This window comes from Chiloscyllium plagiosum, chromosome 3 (assembly GCF_004010195.1).
Source record: "Chiloscyllium plagiosum isolate BGI_BamShark_2017 chromosome 3, ASM401019v2, whole genome shotgun sequence".
Taxonomy (NCBI): domain Eukaryota; kingdom Metazoa; phylum Chordata; class Chondrichthyes; order Orectolobiformes; family Hemiscylliidae; genus Chiloscyllium; species Chiloscyllium plagiosum.
In genome coordinates, this window is record NC_057712.1 from 38,384,814 (window position 1) to 38,402,777 (window position 17,964).

The 17,964-nt window shown below is 38.9% G+C and overlaps 1 protein-coding gene across 1 annotated transcript in view; it reads right to left on the reverse strand.

The window, feature by feature from the left end:
* Positions 1-17,964, reverse strand: part of LOC122548604 (pecanex-like protein 2) — a 284,406-nt gene that overhangs the window by 54,513 nt on the left and 211,929 nt on the right. The window contains exons 13-16 of the mRNA XM_043687440.1: positions 17,457-17,586; positions 15,347-15,405; positions 12,163-12,378; positions 4,720-4,976 (exon numbers count right to left, since the gene is read on the reverse strand). Of these exons, the coding sequence (XP_043543375.1) occupies positions 4,720-4,976; positions 12,163-12,378; positions 15,347-15,405; positions 17,457-17,586 (662 nt within the window). The remainder of the gene's footprint in view (positions 1-4,719; positions 4,977-12,162; positions 12,379-15,346; positions 15,406-17,456; positions 17,587-17,964) is intronic.

Here is a 17,964-nt window from a genome sequence, read left to right on the forward strand (position 1 = left end):
GACAGAGAGTTGGAATGAGGGGGCATATTCAAGATGGCAACCTCTAATTAGTGGAGCACCACAGGAATCATTGCTGGGGTAAAAATTATAATGTATAAAATTACTTGAATCAGGAAAGTGAACGTACATAGCCAAGTTTGCAGATGACACAAAAATAAAGAGAAAGGTGAATGATGAGGATGACAGAGTCTGCAGAGGGATATAGTTAGTGGGCAAACAATCGGCAGATGGAATATCATATGGGAAAATCTGAGGTTACACATCTTGGTGGGAAGAATAGAAGAACTAAATATTATTTAAACGGAGAAGGCCTGCGGAAAGCTACAGCAGTGAGTAATTTGGAAATCCTTGTGCATGAATCAAAAATAAAACTAACACACAAGTTCAGCAGGTAATAGGTAAGGAAAATGGACTATTAGCCTCCATTTCAAAAGGAATAGTATATAAATGTAGGGAGGTTTTGCTACACAGCTGAAATAACATGTCTCTTTGTAGGTTACTTGGAAAATTTCTTGTTCCAATCCTATTTAGGTCTCTCCCCACAGCTTCTCCTGATCCATCTCTATCTCATCCCTTCCCTTCCCTGACATCTTTGTTATCATTTCTAGGGATAAGCTGGTGTCTGTTATCCACTACAAACCCACCGACACTCACACTTGTCCAAATTTCCTGTAAGGACTCTATTTCATTCTCCCAGTTTCTCTGTCGCAACTGTCTGGTGAAGCCGCCTTCTGCAGAGTTATATCAGAGATGTCCACCTTTTTTCCTAAACTAAAGTTTCCCATCTACCATGGTTGACAGGAGCCTTAACAGTGTGCAACCCAGTTCCAGCTCTCATTCCTTATCCTCTTTGCCACATAACAATACAATCCTTTCCACCTATCAGCCTCTGCACCAAAGGATCATAAACTGCCACTTCCGCTACTACCAGTTGGATGCCATGACCAGGCACACATTCCCCTCTCCTCCCTCGTTAGTATTTTGCCTGGACCGTTCCCTCCTGGACAACTCCTCCTCCATTCCCAACACTTCCCCACAACACCTTACTGTCTAAATGCAAAAGGTACAACACTTGCCCATTTGCTTCCTCCGTCCTCACTATCCAAGTGACAGTCACATTTTTTACCTGCACTTCATTCAATGCAGTGTACTGTATTAACTGTTTGCAACGATCCCCTCGACATTGTGGAGACAAAACGAAGACTGGGTGACTGCTTTGTGGAACACCTGCATTCTCTTTATAAAAATGACTGAGCTTCCAGTTGTTTGTCACTTCAACACACCATCATTCTGACTGGCCAACATTTAGGTCTGAGGCCTGCTGTAGTGTTCCAGTGAGTCTCAGTGCAAGCTGCAGGAATTGCATCACACTGCCTGCTTAGGTTCCTTATAACCTTGGGGACTCAATGTCAAGTTCAATCACTTTAAAACCTGTACTTCCTTCCATGTCTTTTATCGATTCCCATACCCTAGGTTCTGTCATAATATGGGGTGTTTCCAGCACAGCCAACTCATTTTCACCCATTCACAATCCCGAATTTCACCTATCCAGCTTTTCCTCTTCCCTGGCTTGCTATCAACAGTCTCTCTGTCTGCCTAACTTTTGTTTCTTTCTCTCTCTGGACTCCATCTCCACCTATCCCCTCCTCTTCCCAAATCCTCCCCGCATGCTGCCAGACCTGGAGCAAGAGTAGGGCAACTGGCCAATTGAGCCTCCTCTGCCATTCAATAAGATCATGGTTGATCTTTTTGTGCACTTAGCTCCACTTACCCACCCGCTCACCATAGCCCTTAATTCCTTCATTGTTCAAACATCTGTCTAATTCTGCCTGAAAAACATTCAACGAGGTAGCCTCAATTGCTTCACTAGGCAGGAAATTCCACAGATGCACAATCTTTTGGGAGAAGAAGTTCCTCCTCAGCTCAGTTCTAAATCTGCACCCTCTTATATTGGGGCTATGTTCCTAGTTCTAGTTTGACCCGCCAATGGAAACAACCTCCGTGATTCTGTCTTATCTATTCCTATCATAATTTTATATACTCTTCACAAGTTACTTTCCTACCTTTCTTTGTGTTTTCATCAAATTTACTTACCATACCTTTGTTATAATTTATATAAACAACTTGAAGGATTCAAAATTCAAGCTTTGCACTGATCCATTGGTCTCCCTCCCTTTTTGAATACACATTTGGACATTAAGCATGCTGCTCACTACCCTTGCTACTCTATGTAACAGGCATCTTTCATTGTTATAATGGCAAGTTGAAACTTTGTAGTGTGAGATGGTAAAAGTAGAAGTCTTCAAGAACTGTAATCAGTGAGCAAATTTATTAATTGGCAGTGATGTCACAGACACTGCACTGCAAGGACTTTAAGTGCACCTTATGCAGTTGTGATAGCACCAAATGCAGCCTTTTAAATAAGGAATTATTTACACTATTTTCCAATCTAAATGAACCTTCCCTGAATCTAGAGGAGTTTGGAAAATTAACGCACTAATTTCACTATCTCACTAGTCTTTTCTTTTAACATCCTAGGTTGAAATTTTTCAAGACGTAGTGACATGACAGCCTATAACGCTAGCAATTTACTTAGTACCTTTTCTCTGGTCACTGTAATCTTCCTGTATTTCTCCCTCGCTTCCATTTCTGGATTTACAGCTGATTCTCGGATAATGTTTTGTAAATGCCTTTTCAATTCACCTACTTTCTCACCATTCCTCATTAATTCCTCAGCCTCACTTTCCATAAAACCAAAACCCATTTTGTTGACTCTTCTCTTTTTAAAAACATTATCGAGAAACTCTAATCGTGTTTCTACATTTCTAGTTTAGATTTCTCGAGTACTTTTTTTTCCTTCTTATCAATCTGGTGGTCATCCTTTGCTTTTCTTCTGTCCAATTTTCTGACCTTGTGCAAGTGTATGTTTTTTCTTTCAGGTCGATACCCTCTTCAACTCATTTTAGTTAACCACAGATGGTTGGTCCTCCCTTCGGAATTTTTCTTTCTCAATGGAATGAAACTACGCCATGTACACTGAAATATCCTATTAAATGTCTGCCACTATCACCATTTACCCTTAACCTGATTTGCCAGTTCACTTTAGCTGGCTCTGTTTCATGCCCTCATAATTGCCCTTAATTAAGTTTAAAATTCTTGTCTTGTACATACACTTCTCTCCCTCAGACTGACTGTAAAGTTCAATCAAATTATGCTCATTGCTACCCAGGGGCACCTTCATTACGAGTTCATTAATTAACCTATCTCTTTGCAATAACATCAGGCCTAAATAGCCTGCTTTCAAGTTGGCTCCATATTGTGCTGTTGGAAGAAATTCTTCCAAAAATAGTCTAACATCTAGGCTACATACACTGGTTCTGAAGAAGAATCATTGGTTTCTCTCCACAGGTGCTGCCAGACCTGCTGAGACTTTCCAGGAGTTTCTGTTTGTGTTTCAGTTTTACCATCTAGGCCACCTATGCCCATCTGTTTGTAGATTAAAATCTCCCATGATTATCACCCTGCTTCTGACAAGCTCCCATTATTTCTTTCTTCATACTCTATCTTATGATGGGGATAATACGGGGATAAATTGAATTCAAATGTCAAAAGCTGCGTTGGTGAGGTTCAGATCCATGCCCCCAGAGCATAAACCTGGGCCTCTGGATTACTAATCTAACCACATTACCGTTATAAAACTGCCTCTCCAAACGCTCATCCTTTAGGTTCTCCTGCCATCCCCATACAATCCAGCAGTGATTATCTAACACATCCATCCTCACAATATCCCGTCTTCTCGTGATCAGTCAGAAAGTTAACTCTCTTTTTATTACTCAATTGGATGCTTTTTAAGTGTCTAGTTGAACAGACTTCTTCTTCATTTCCCAATATTTAATAACCATCAAACAAAAATGTTTGATTAGAATTATTTTAAAAAGCTCAGTTTTTAACATGGTGAAGTATCCTAATACCTCCACCTCTACATGGTGCAAGGAACAGAAAGAAAGTTGGGGACATTCTTATAGTACAACAAGCAGCCATGGCATCCTCCTCTACTCACTCTGTGGACTTCCAATCTTAACACATCCTTCCTGTCAAACCCCTGTGTAAAAATAAAGAGGCTGGCTTCCAGTGTAGGCTTCCATCCTGGTCCCAGAGGAGGCCTGGCCTTTGTTACTTCTCGCACCAGGGAGCCAGTCTTCACCTCCCTGAACTTCTTGAGTACTGCCAATAATGTTACTGCGCACAGGATGCAATTAGCACAGGCACAAATGATTCTTGTGGCCTTTTGTGTCATAGTCTGTTGACATCATGGGCCAAACCTGTGCAACGTGCATTAGCCAATCCAGTGTTATGTACTCAATTTTAACAATCCTATGAATTTATTCTTGGGCTTTGCTCACAGCTGTGTCCTGAATTCTAAATTCCTGAGACTTGGCAACACCATTGTCAGTAAAGATACAGTTACCACAGGAATTTCTAGTCAGCTTTTGATGGGCTACCATTAAATATATATAAACCCAAATCCAACTTCATCCCACTTTCCCAGTCTCCCAGTTATTGTCCAAAAATTGGAGTCTGATTCTTGTTGCTTTATTAAAGCTGGCAGTTCTGACAGCCTGTAGGTGGAACACAGCTTAAGAAATGTAGGAGGTGGAGACAAATAGACCTATTTATGAAACAAAATAACATATTAGCGACTTACTGGCATACTACTACCTTTACATAATAGGTGATAAGCATCTTTCTGAGGTCAAACATCTGCAACATACACGCTGCATTGTTGTCGCTGATGCTATAGCCTTCTAGTACATATTTAGAGGATGTAACTTCCCAGGCCAGCCAGCGCTGGATGAAAGCAGCATTGAATGACAACATGTGAGGCAAATGTCCTGGTTCACAACAACAGCAGCAGCCCTCATCATCCTCAACACCCTCTGTTATTGCTTCAACTTCCCTCTGCTGGCAATATGTACCTGGAAAAAAAAAGATTTTGTTTTACACTCGGAAAGACAATTCACAAGAAATACCAATGCTGAAGAAAAACAACCGTTTTATACGGCATGAGAACAAATGTTGGAAAATGAATTCTGATTAGTAGAGGCACTGCCATAGTGAATACACCAATTAGCTGATGACTGACAGTTAACTGCCAAGAATAGAAGTTATTGAAAAAGCTCAACAGGTCTGGCAGCATGTGAAGAGAAATCAAGAGTTAACATTTTGGGTCCGGTGACCCTTCCTCAGAACCTCAAATACCTGAAACAATAACTCTGATTTCTCTTCACAGATATTCCAAACCTGCTGTGCTTTTCCAGCAACTTTTGCTTTTGTTTCTGATTTACAGCATTCACAGTTCTTTTGGTTTTTAATTAACTGTCAAGCTTCATTTAAATTTATATCAGGCATATTGAATAACAAATGAAGCAGTGAATGGCTGTCACCTGTTTTGCTGAGCTGAAACAGGTGCAATGTGTTTTGTGTTCTTTCTGACTGCAGAGAACAAGACCATGTGTCTTAATATTTGAAGTTTTCAGTAACCATACTGCAAATTAAATTGATAACCTTAAACTGGTTGTCAGCATAATTATTAGCACACTTAGAATTGTTCACAAAATGTCCAATCACAGAATCACATCTACTGTGTTTTTATTTTTGCAAGGCACAAGCCTTTGCATAGTCAGCTTGTTGTGAACAGCCAGTCTTTATATATAGGCCTATATTTAAGCATCACATTGGCACTGAAATTCAATTACCACAAAATATATTTGTGTGATAGGCTGAATATCTTTTTGGCCGGAGATATCCTGTTAGCACTGATCATTACTTGTGTTGATACTGCATGCTGTGGAAGCTACGTATACAAATGCACAGATAATAGTATAAAAAATGTACTATGCATTTATACTCTATGACTTGCACTATGAAATTTAAAAGAATGACTTAAATTTGTTTTGCATTTTAATGACCACTAGATATTCCAAACACTTTATAGTCAATTAAGTACTTTTAATCATTGTTGTAATTGTTACGACCAATCCCAGGCAAGATTCCCCAATTTGTGATAGGTCCAAACAGGATACCTCAAGGCTTAAGCTCCCAAGTGAGGAGGTGGTTCGCCTTGGTTATTCATCCACCCAAGTTGCTGAAGAACAACATCTCATTTTCGACTTGGGGCTCTTGTAGCCTCTAGGACTCAACATCAAATTCAATAACTTTAGAGTCTGATTTAATCTTTTTATGTTTTTCCCAATCCCAATCCTGTTATAACCTGGGTTACTTTTAGCACAGTTATCCATTCCCACGTATACCTAGGCCCATTATCATATTGTATGGGTTGCATTCAGCACAGCCAACCCATTTTCTCAGTCTCAACTCTTATTATCACTTGATAAAAGCAAATTACTGTGGATGCTGGAATCTGAAACCAAAAGAGAAAATGCTGGAAAATCGCAGCAGGTCTGGAAGCATCTGTAAGGAGAGAAAAGAGCTGACATTTCGAGTCTAACTGACCCTTTGTCAAAGCTAAAAAAAGGGGAGAAATAGGGAGGTATTTATACGAGGCTGAGAGAAGGTGAGTCATAGCTCCAGAAGCTTTTGTACCATTCACTTATTCAGCTTTTTTTCTGTCCTGGCCTGATATCTATAAACTCATTGTTTACACCCACTTCAAATTTCTCTGTCTCTCTGGGCTCCCGTCTCCACCCACCCGCTCATCTCTCTCTCTCTCTCCTCCATCCACCTGCCCCTAAATCTTTAGCTTCAGCATAAATACCACTTTTTCTAAACTACTAAAAACAATTCTGATGAAGTCACCAGACTCGAAGTGTTGACTCTACTTTCTTCCCAAGATGCTGCCAAATCTGCTGAGTTTGTCCAGCAATTTCTGTTTTGAAACATTGAAGCTTAAAAAGTACACACAGGCTTTTGAATTGCTTGTGAAGGCCATACGGTTAAATATTGCAATTGTTGCAGTGAATGTTATCAGTCGTATTAACGTGTAGTTGAATAGTCACTTTTGAGACTCTTGGATTTGTAGATTATTAGAAAAGATATTTGTCACAGAGTGAGACAGTCTTTTCCCTTTTCTTTACTTCTGGTGCACAGGTATTAAAATGGATGTTCTCAGAGTTGCAACCTCACAACCCAGTAGTTCACACACCAGGATGTCAAACCACTAACGCACACAGAACAGGGTAGAAGCTCAACTTCAATCCCTGTTTCTTGAAAGGGGAAAATTCAATTATATATTTTGCCCAGAATGCTGTTTTTTTTTAAACCATCATGTTTGAAGTCTAAGATATTCCATGGAGATCTCAAATTTAGTTGGAGTGCTTTGAAACTTCTTTGAAACTTCTTTGAAACTTCTTTGAAACCTTTGCAGGTGTAACATTCTAGATTCTCCCTCTCCAGGTAGCCACTGAATTTACATCTGTGGTCAAATTATGACTGAACTTTTTAAAAAAATATTGCAATTAAAATTTAATATGTCCCTATGTAATAGATTTTTTGGTCAACGGTCATTGGCAGTAATATATAAATATAAAGAATTGTAGAATGCCTACAGTATGGAAAGAAGCCATTCAGCCCATCGAGTCTGCATCGGTCCTCCGAACAGCAACTCAGCCAAACCCAGTCCCTGCCATAACTCTGAAGCTCCGCATTTTTATCATGGCTAATCCACCTACATATCCTGCGACACTATGGACCATTTAGCATGGCCAATCCACATATCTTGCACATCTTTTGACTGTGGGAGGAGCACCCAGAGTAAACCCACTCAGACACAGACTGACTGTCTATGTGGAGTTTGCACATTCGCTCGAGGCTGAATTGAATCTAGGTCCCTATCGCTGTGAGGTAGCAGTACTAACCACTTCGCCATTGTGTTGCCCATATTGTAAATTTCTTGGAAATAAATTCAACAATATATGTCATAATATATGCACCATGTATTTTGAATTTGTTACTTATGTAATAATAATAGTGTTAATAATAAAATATTTAATACCAGTGTACTAAGAAAACAGTGACAGGATTAGACAGTCAACATGGATTTGAAAAAGGGAAGTCATGCTTGACAAATTTACTGAAATTCTTCAAGGATGTAATTAGTAGTGTTGACAAGGGGAAATCAGTGGATGTGGCTTACTTGGACTTTTGGAAGGCATTAGATGAGGTCCCACTTAAGAGATTAGCAAATGAAATTAACTGCATGGAATCGGGGGTAGTGTACTGACATGCATAAGGTCTGGGTGGTGGACAGGAAATAAAGCCCAGGAATAAACTGGTTATTTTATGAGTGGCAGCCAGTGACCACTAGGATACTACAAGAATCAGTGCTTAGACCACAGCCATTCACTGAGTGACTGGGCAAATACATGGCAGATCAAGTATAATATGGATAAATATGACATTATCCACTTCGATAGCAAAATGACGAAGGCAGATTATTATCCAAATGGTGACAGATTGAGAAAGGGAGAAGTGCATTGAGACTTGGGTTTACTTGTACACCAGTTGCTGAAAGGATGTGTACAGGCGCAGGAGGCAAATGGTGTGTTGGCCTTCATAACAAGAGAATTCGAGGACAAGAGCAGGGATGTCTTGCTGCAATCATACAGGCCTTGGTGAGACCACAGCTGGATTAGGGTGTGCAGTTTTGACTTCTTTATCTCAGGAAAGATGCTCTAGCTATGCAGGGAGTATAACAAAGACTTACTAGACTGATTCCTGGGATAGTAGGACTGATATATGAAGAGATAATAGATCGAGTAAGACTATTTGCATTGGAGGTTAGAAAAAAAGGAGGGATCTCACAGAAGCCTATAAAATTCTAACAGGACTAGGTAGGGTAGAGGCAGGAAGGATTTTCCTGATGAGTGAGGAGTCTAGAACCAGAGGTCACAGTCTTCAGGATGGACCATTTAGGACTGAGATGAGGAGAATTTTCTTCACCCAGAGCATGATGAGCCTGTGGAATTTTCTGCCACACAAAGCTATTGAGGGCAAAACATGGATTTTGTTTTTAAGAAAGAGACAGGTATGGTTCTCAGGGCTAAAGGGATCAAAGAGTAAGGGGGCAAAAGTTGGAAAAAGGTACTGAGTAGGATGTTCAGTCATGATCATACTGAATGGCAGAACAGAACAGAAGGGCTGAATGGTCTAATCTTGTTCTTACTTTCTATGTTGGTATGTTACTTGTCACAGTGTCATTTGAAATTCTGGTTAATAGTGGAACACATTTCTTTGTAGAATCCCTACAACGTGGACACAGGCCATTTGGCCCAACAAGTCCACACCGACCCTCCGAAGAGTCACCCATCCAGAACCATTCCCCTACCCTATTATTCTACATTTACTCCTTACTATTGCACCTTACCTACACACTCCTGAACCCTATGGACAATTTATCATGGCCAATTCATTTAACCTGCACATCTTTGGATTATGGGAGGAAACCGGAATACCCGGAGGAAACCCACGCAGACACAGGGAGAACGTGCAAACTCCACACAAACAGTTGCCTGATGCTGGAATTGAACCAGGGTCCCTGGCGCTGTGGGGCAGCAATGTTAACCACTGAGCTGCAATTTCTTCTCCTAAAATTTATTGCAATCTAACATATAAAAATAACAATTAAATGGATATAGCACCTTATCGCCTTCTCAAAAAAATCCAAAAGTGCTTACATTAATTAATTAATTGTGAGTCTCCAACCATTGGAGTTCTGGTAAATACAATATCCACACAGCAAGATCCCACAAACTGCAAATGCGATGAATGACCATTAAGCTGATTACACAGGATTCTCATGCCATGTCTTTGGTGTTTTATAATGGTCTTTTAAAATGTCACACATGATATTTCTCAAACGATGACAACTCTATTTAGTGCAAATTACACATACAGGAGTAAGGCACTAATCATTTCTGTCAAGGTTTCCCAGATCCTCTCCCAAACAGTCATCATTAAATTATTATCAATCCTATCTCTTTCATTGCCCTAGGTTACTGCAAGTATTTTTTGTAACTCCTATAAATGCAATTTTTTCTTTTATTTTTATATAATGGTTTCTACAACAAAGACTGTTTTGTCTGATTGAATCCAGATTGTTTTTTCAGTGTTTAAAAGCTTCTTGACCGATTAAACAGTTTTGATAGCTTACTCCTGTTTGCTCAATTTTGATGCTTCTATAGCTTTTGATACTGTCACTGTGAGCAATTTGAATACTATTGTGCCTGAATTCATATCCATATTCTTGTCTGTGTGTACAAATTTATGTTCATGCCAACTGCAACCAGTGAAAATCGAAATAACAACATTAATCAATCGCCACAAATTCAATTCACTTGTGGCGGTGTCTGTACATGTGTCATATCAAATACAGTTTTGGGGACATGATTCACTATCAATGCTTGCTACAGCAGGTCAACCATCATCCCCCCAGTGAAGACTGGGGAGCATTCTCTCCCAGGCAACCTAATCCCTATCACCAGCTATACACGAGTGACGTGTTTAGATCAACTCCCAGTCTTTCCAACGCACATCATATTTTTTGCAGAAGGTAATGGTTCTGAAGGGGTTAATGTTCATGTTATATCTGCTCCACCCATTCCATTGATGTCATACACACAATATGGATGGACACAAGGAGTTCTACTGTAGCCTTCAGAGGGAGCAGATGTATCTGTACCAGCTCCATAAGGTCCTAGTAGTTATGCCTGACCAAATGTAGTGGTACTAAATGCCGTTATGCAACAAAGCTTCTTGTTATCTAAGAACAGTGACTCTTCTGTAGATAATCTATAATGGTGTATTCTGTATTACTAAAAAGGTCCAAGGCAAAGTAAAGACAAAGGGGAATGGTTGCAGCAAACTACCCCAAACAACCTCATCCAGTACTACTTGCAGAAAGAGGTGGCATATACTTGTCTGAAGTAACTTGTCTGAAATTGCTAATTACAGATGCACTTAAATGCTAAAGAATTCACAAAACCACACATATCTGATTTAGAACCATTCCATTCTTATTTGTATCTTTGGATTAATTTTTATTCCTCATACTCCTGCCAAACCATAAATAAATAAGGTAACAAATGTTCAAACTGCTAAAATCCAACATTAAGGACTATGTAATGTAGGTACCAAATTGGAACATTCAATCTAATTCTCTACTCATCTTATTCTCTCCTAATCTGTATCACAAAAATATGACAAAAAATAATTAAATATGTAAACACAGAATAAAATATGGCATAAAAATGTTTGGAAAGACATCCAATATTTACCTTTCAATTCAGCAGCAATGAAATCATGAATTTTACCATTAAAACACAATGTGATAATTAAACCGAAGGCAAGGCAGTCTCAGTGACAGCTTGAGGTTGGTAGCATGGGATTTTTTATGGCTACTAGTGCAGATGTCTGCAGAATATTAACATAATTCAAAATATAGTCATCCATAAAAATAATTGAATGTTTATGTAAAGGCAATTAAAGAATTGCATTTAGATTGAGCCTGTCATAGCTTCAGGACATAGCAAAGTGCTTAATAATCAAGTCTAAATTCTAGTAAATTCTACTGGAATGTAACAATACTATAAATAGTTTGTACACAGCAAGGTGAATTACCAGATAATGGATTATATCCGCAATATTCATGGCTGCTACAGATCCAGAAAATCCCTAACCAACAGGTTAAAACATGGTACCTCAGTAACACCCTAAAGACTTTAAAATGCATATTCTTTTATCTTCTGTTTGTATTGAATACTATCCCTTTTTAAGATTGTACTTGTATTTGTGTGTTTGATGTTATTATGTTATTATTTTTCTCAGGGTTAGCAATAAAATTGCACCTTCTTTCATGCAATCGAACTTTGAAATTATCTCCCAATTTATTCTGGTGAACTAATTAAATAAATTTTAATTTGAGTGATGCATAGCCTCATACTAAAATGAACATTTAATTTTTGTTGTGTCAGCAAAGAAGTTTGAAAAGTAGGGTACCAATTCATCCCTCCCCACCAGTTGTAAAAATCATATCAAAGCAACTGATCTCTATTTAATTGTCTGTTCCTCCTAAGTCTACTACATGTGTCAACAAGCCTCAATTTGCCTATACAATCCTACTCTGATTTTACGAAGACTGGAGCTTACCTCTGAACTCAAGTCCTCTGAGCTGAAAAGTTACAAGGCCGTTGCCAATTTCTACCAAATGAACAAGGGCATTGAGGTAATCTGAGGCTAAGATGAAGCAGTCACCCGTGCTGTAGCTTCCCCAGCGACCCAGGATCAAGTCACCACACAAGCTCTGCTGCAGCGACCTTGTTAAGTGCTCGTAGAAGATGGAGTTTAAATTGTTATCGTCAGCCCCTGGATGTGCAAACACCAAATGGAAGAATTAATTTTCAAGCCTGGGGTTTAAATAGAATAAATAATGTCACTGAACCATGTTGTAAACATGTTGAACAATGCTTATTATTGGCTAATATTTGTGCATATACAACTTATCTGCTCAGTGCATTAGCTGGCAACTGAACAGCAGAAATTCTGGAGGTGAATAGACTGTGTTATCTTTACCAACCTTTCACCTTAAAACCCACATAAGATATTTACTTTATTTACTTAGGAACATACAGCTCAGAAATTAGACATTTAGCCCAACCATTCCATGTTGGTGTTAATGTTACATATGAGCCTTCGTTCACCTTATTTCCTTTCTTCTTATCATATCTTTTATTCTTCTCTCCCTCATATACTTCTCCCGCGTCCCATAAATATATTAATGCTTTTTACTTCAAATACGTCAAAGTCCAAATTTCACATTTCTATCACTCTCTTGGTAAAGGCATTTCTCATGAATTCCCAATTGGATTTATTAGTGAGCACCTTATCACTATAGGCTCTAAGTTCAGCCTCCTGCAGAAGCAGAAACATTTTCTCTGTGTTTACCCTATCAGCTGGCTTCTCAACCTTCCTTTTTTGGGAGTAAATAGCTCCAATCTGTTCAGTCATTCCTGGTAAGTATAATCTTTCAGTTCTGGAATCATTCTTGTAATTTTTTTTTATCATATATTGTAGAGAAATACAATTATACATAATACTCTGAGATTCGAATATGGTCCCTCAACAACAGATTCATAGTACAAAACCTGCCTGCTGCTTACTCACCCTCCCTGACCTGTCTCCTCTTTCATAGGGAGCTCCGTACCCATTCTTGGGCCAATTGGGGTTCTTAAGTGGCAAATTAATCACCAGCTCACAGCCTCAACCTGCTACCATTGCGATTTTACCCATAGCAGGGGAGAATCCATGCCATGCGGGTAGCCCAATCACTTCAGCTGAATAAGTTGTTGTTGGACAAGAGAGCGGAGACCTCCTTTGTCGACAGTCATTTGTGTCCTTCAGAGGGACCCCTCCAAAGTCACAGCCTCTAAAATCCAACTGCTCTAACCCCTCACTCTTTCTTCTCATTGGTGTCTGCCAACAAGGCCTTGCCAATAGCTTGGATTTATCTTCAGTCCAGCCTCCATCAGCTCATTTCTTTGGGGACTGGCTGTAATCCCAGCAATGAATGAAGGTGGCAATGGTGGGACTACATAGCTGTTGATCAGATTGGCCAGCAAATTCCTAAAGTAGTACTTTGTCCCTAGATGGGGAAAAAGTGTCCCCTTTAGCAAATCAACATCCCATCTCTCAGAAGAATGGAAGTAATAAACACTGTCACTTTCACTAACAATCAGTCATGAAGCCTTGCTTCTGTCATGGCTACTGTATATAAAAATATAAAATCTCACATTCTGAACTTTTAGCTTTTCCATTTAACATGCTCTATTAAAAAAAAGGAAATCCCTATCTATATCTGTTATCCTATAATTAGAACCTGCAGCCAGCAGGACTGCAACTCCTCTAGTGGAGAGGAGTGACATTGTGACATTCTGGAAGTCTTTCGCTGATAATGTGTATTAGGTATAAGCAGGTTGAAAAAGAGTAAGTTTTGAGTTTTGTGAAACAAGAGATTCAGCTGAACATGGCTCAGATCAGACAAGAACTTGCAGTTAACAATGGGGTGCTGGAGGCAAGGGTAACAGGTTAACAAGGCGGAAAAGCATTCATTACGTAGAGCCATTTAACAATATTGGAAGCATTCAGTATATAATGTCAGTTTAACAAGGTGAAAAGTATCATATGTGAAGCCAGCTAAGGTTAAGAATATTCACAGCAGATGGTTTAATCTTTACTATTGACACTTGCTGATTGTAACGGTCACCCAATCAATCTGTATTTGCCTTATCTGGATGCTCTTCCCTGTAAAATGACTATATAATTCATTAAGAAACTGCCGTTTGAGAGAGAACCCATGTCCTTGTGCACATGGGGGAATCATTCTCCCTCCCTACAGGGCCCAGAATAAAGGTGAAGGAGGCAAAATTACTCTACCTCCGAGTGTTTTGCTTCAACTGAGGGGGGAATGAGACAATATCTCAAAGACCACAAGATAATTCGAGTGGGAAATGAAACAGGTCACATTGGAAACATCCTTATAAAACACTGTTTGGCCTCAGTTAGACCTTTGTGTTCAATTTAAGCATCACACTTTTGAACGGATAGTAAAGGTGATGGGGAGGGTGCAAAGGAGTTGTATAATGCCAGAACCAGGACTTCTAGGTGGTGTAGAGAAACTGGAGATGCTGGGCTTGCTTCCTTTACCTTGAAAAGAGGTTCAGAGGAGATTTAGTAGAGGTATTCAGAAATATTAATGGTTTTGGTAGAATAGATGGGAAGAAACTTTCCAACTGGCAGGAGGGTCATTAAGTAGAGGGTAGATATTAAAAGTAATTGGCAGGAAAATCCAACACAGCAGATTATCATGACCTGGAATAGATTGCTCGAAAGGGTGATAGAAGTAGATCCAACAGAATTTTCAATGGGGAATTTACTAAAAAAAAATCTTTTTAACAAATCTGCAAGGCTATGGACGAAGAGAGGTAAGTAAACACAATTGGATAGCTCTCTCAAAGAGTTAATATATGCATAATGGCTGAATGGCCTTCTCAGAGCCATATCATTCTATGATGCAGAAAGTAGCCACTTTTGAATTAGGGCTGGGACTCATTATTGAAAGAGAACAGAAAGAGTTTTATCTGAAATTAATCTCAGAATGCATTAAGATTGACACTTTCTGAAACAGCATCTCTCACCTCAAGGAGCACAGAATTCACAGGAACATTTCATTCTTGCTGTGATTATATTTTTAGGGGCTAGCCAAACCCATCATATCAAAGTCTGCATTACGATGCCAAGGGAAGCTAACTGCAGTTGTACTATATTTTCTTCTTACCAGTACTTCTGTTTATCTGTGAATCCAGTCTCGTATTTGAATGATCCACCCGTTTGGTGCTGAAAAAAAGCCATAAACAATTTTATAAACTTTGAAAATTACCTGTTGACTGTACATTTTATTGATCACAGTGTGATAACTAAGTGTACAGATGAAGAGGGACAGCTCCAAGAATAACTGGACCAATACAAAGAGACATAATTCAGGTATATTTTAAAACCATATATTTTGTCCTTTACGTATTTTCATTTGTAATTCTGCTTTCATACCTATGATTGGAACTTCCTGTCATTTAATGCTATAATTAGAACCTGTTGCATCGTCTCCATTGGTAGGAGAGTGTAATTACAACATGACAGTTTCCAAATGGAGTTCCCATTGTATACATGATCTCAGAAATGTACAAGCTAAAGTTTTAGAGGGGTGCTTGCAGATTCTTAATAATTTATAGATGCATTTTCACCACAAACTTTGTTTCCAAGTTTTATTTGTCATTAAAATGCAGGAAAAGAGGGGATTATCAAACAATTTTAACTGACATTTCAAATTTGGTCGCTATCACACTGACAGTTTCCCCGTACTTTTGTTTTCTCCTTTCTCCTTCTCTCCTGCAGTTGTTGACTACTTGACATGGGATGATTTCTCTAGCCATTTCTGCAGTACGTCACATCCAGAACTCAATCTTCATTTTCAACAGCAAGAATTGGCATACTATTTATCACAGTCAAACCCAAACTCATTTTTTCCTGAATTGTGTACATGTGCATCTTCAATAATCACTGAAAAAAAGCATTTGGGAATAGGAACCAATGTTAATTTCCCACATCTCGCTTTAGTCACGAAGTCATTACCTAGTCTCACAGTCATTACCTAGGTTCAGGTTAGTCATCTCAATGTAAACTGAGAACGGAACCTGGGATTGATAGGTTTTACATGTTGTAATGCATTGGAGATATACAATGTAATATGTTAAACTTAAACGGATTTTCCTACTGTCTGCACAAGAGTGAAAGGGTTAAATCTTCTTTCAAAATTTCTAAAATAATTGAGGAATTACAATGTCAACCATACCAAACATAATCACAACATATATTGTAATATTTTAGGAAAGTGAGAGTGTATGATAGAGCAAATAAAGATAAATAATTTTCCTTGGGTTGAAATCTAGAGAACATTTGATTTGATTGGATTTGATTTATTACTGTCACATGTATTAAGGAAAAGTGAAAAGTGTTGTCATATATGCTTTACAGACAGCTCGTACTATACTCGTGCATCATGGTAACAGAGCAGAGTGCAGGATACAATGTTATAGCTGCCGAGAAGGTGCAGAGAGAGATCAACATTAACATTAAAGTCGTCTGTTCAAAAGTCTATTCAGGGAAGAAGCTGTTTGTACATGTATATAAACTTTTATACCTTCTGCCCAACAGGAGAAGGTGGAAGAGAGTACGTGTGGGGTCTTCGATTATGTTGGTCACTTTTCTGATGCAGCAAAAAGTGTAGATGAAGTCAATGTATGGGAAGCTGGTTTATGTGATGGACTGGGCTGTGTGTGCAACTCTCTGTAGCTTCTTTCAGTCTTGGGAAGAGCAGTTGCTATATCATGCTATGACGCATCCAGATGGGATGGTGAATCTATAAATTGGGCACATAGAAATTGGTCATTGGCAAAAGAACGAGAGGGAAGATGGACAGAATTTCTTTGCACAGTGGGTTATGTTGATCTGTAATGTACTGCTTGAGTGTGTGGTGGAACCAGATGCAATAGTCACTGTTAAAAGAAAATTTGATAAAGACTTAAACAAAAGGAAAGAATAGGGGTATCCTAGTTGGACAGTTTTTCAAACAGGTGACATACATACAATGGACTAAGTGGCTTCCTTCAGTGCTGTAGGATTTTATGAATGAATTCAGATGGTCTTAAACTAATTGTCCATTCGTAGTCTTCACTGCCAACGTCACTGCTCTTAATTCCAACTTTGCAGCATGACCAGAGAATTGGGTGAGGGGTGAAGTTGCCCAAATGATGACAAGGGGGAAGAGAGGAAGGACACTTTCTGCAACTGATCAAAGCAATCAGACAATTTTCAAAATGAAATCTTCTTACTTATAATTCCTCTCCCAGAACTTTACTGGTCTAGCATAGGACATCATGAAAATGGCACTACCAAGGAATGGAGAAAGAGGAGTGGAAAAAAGTGAAGATACAAGAGCTTGAATGAACAGCATAGCCGAATCTAAAGTCATGCAGTTAAGGAAATGATTTCACAGTTCCTGTGCAAGCGATGTAGATATTTAACTAAACGAGTCAACAAATTAAATGATTGGGACACTGGTGATCTGACACATTGATTGATATATATACACACTGGCTACTAGTGAAACCTTAGACCCAAATTTAAAGTTTAAGGGCTTTTAAAGGTCAGTCAGCAGAGTGTTTTATTGTATAGATTTATATTATAAACTCTGACTTCTCTAATCAAAGTTATAGCTTCTACACAAGTCAAGCCTGCCTCAGAATTAGAAGGTTATGGGCTTAAGCTCCACTTCAGATAATGGAGCACAGAATTCAGGGACACATTATTAATAATAGTACTGAAGAAGTGCTGCAATGA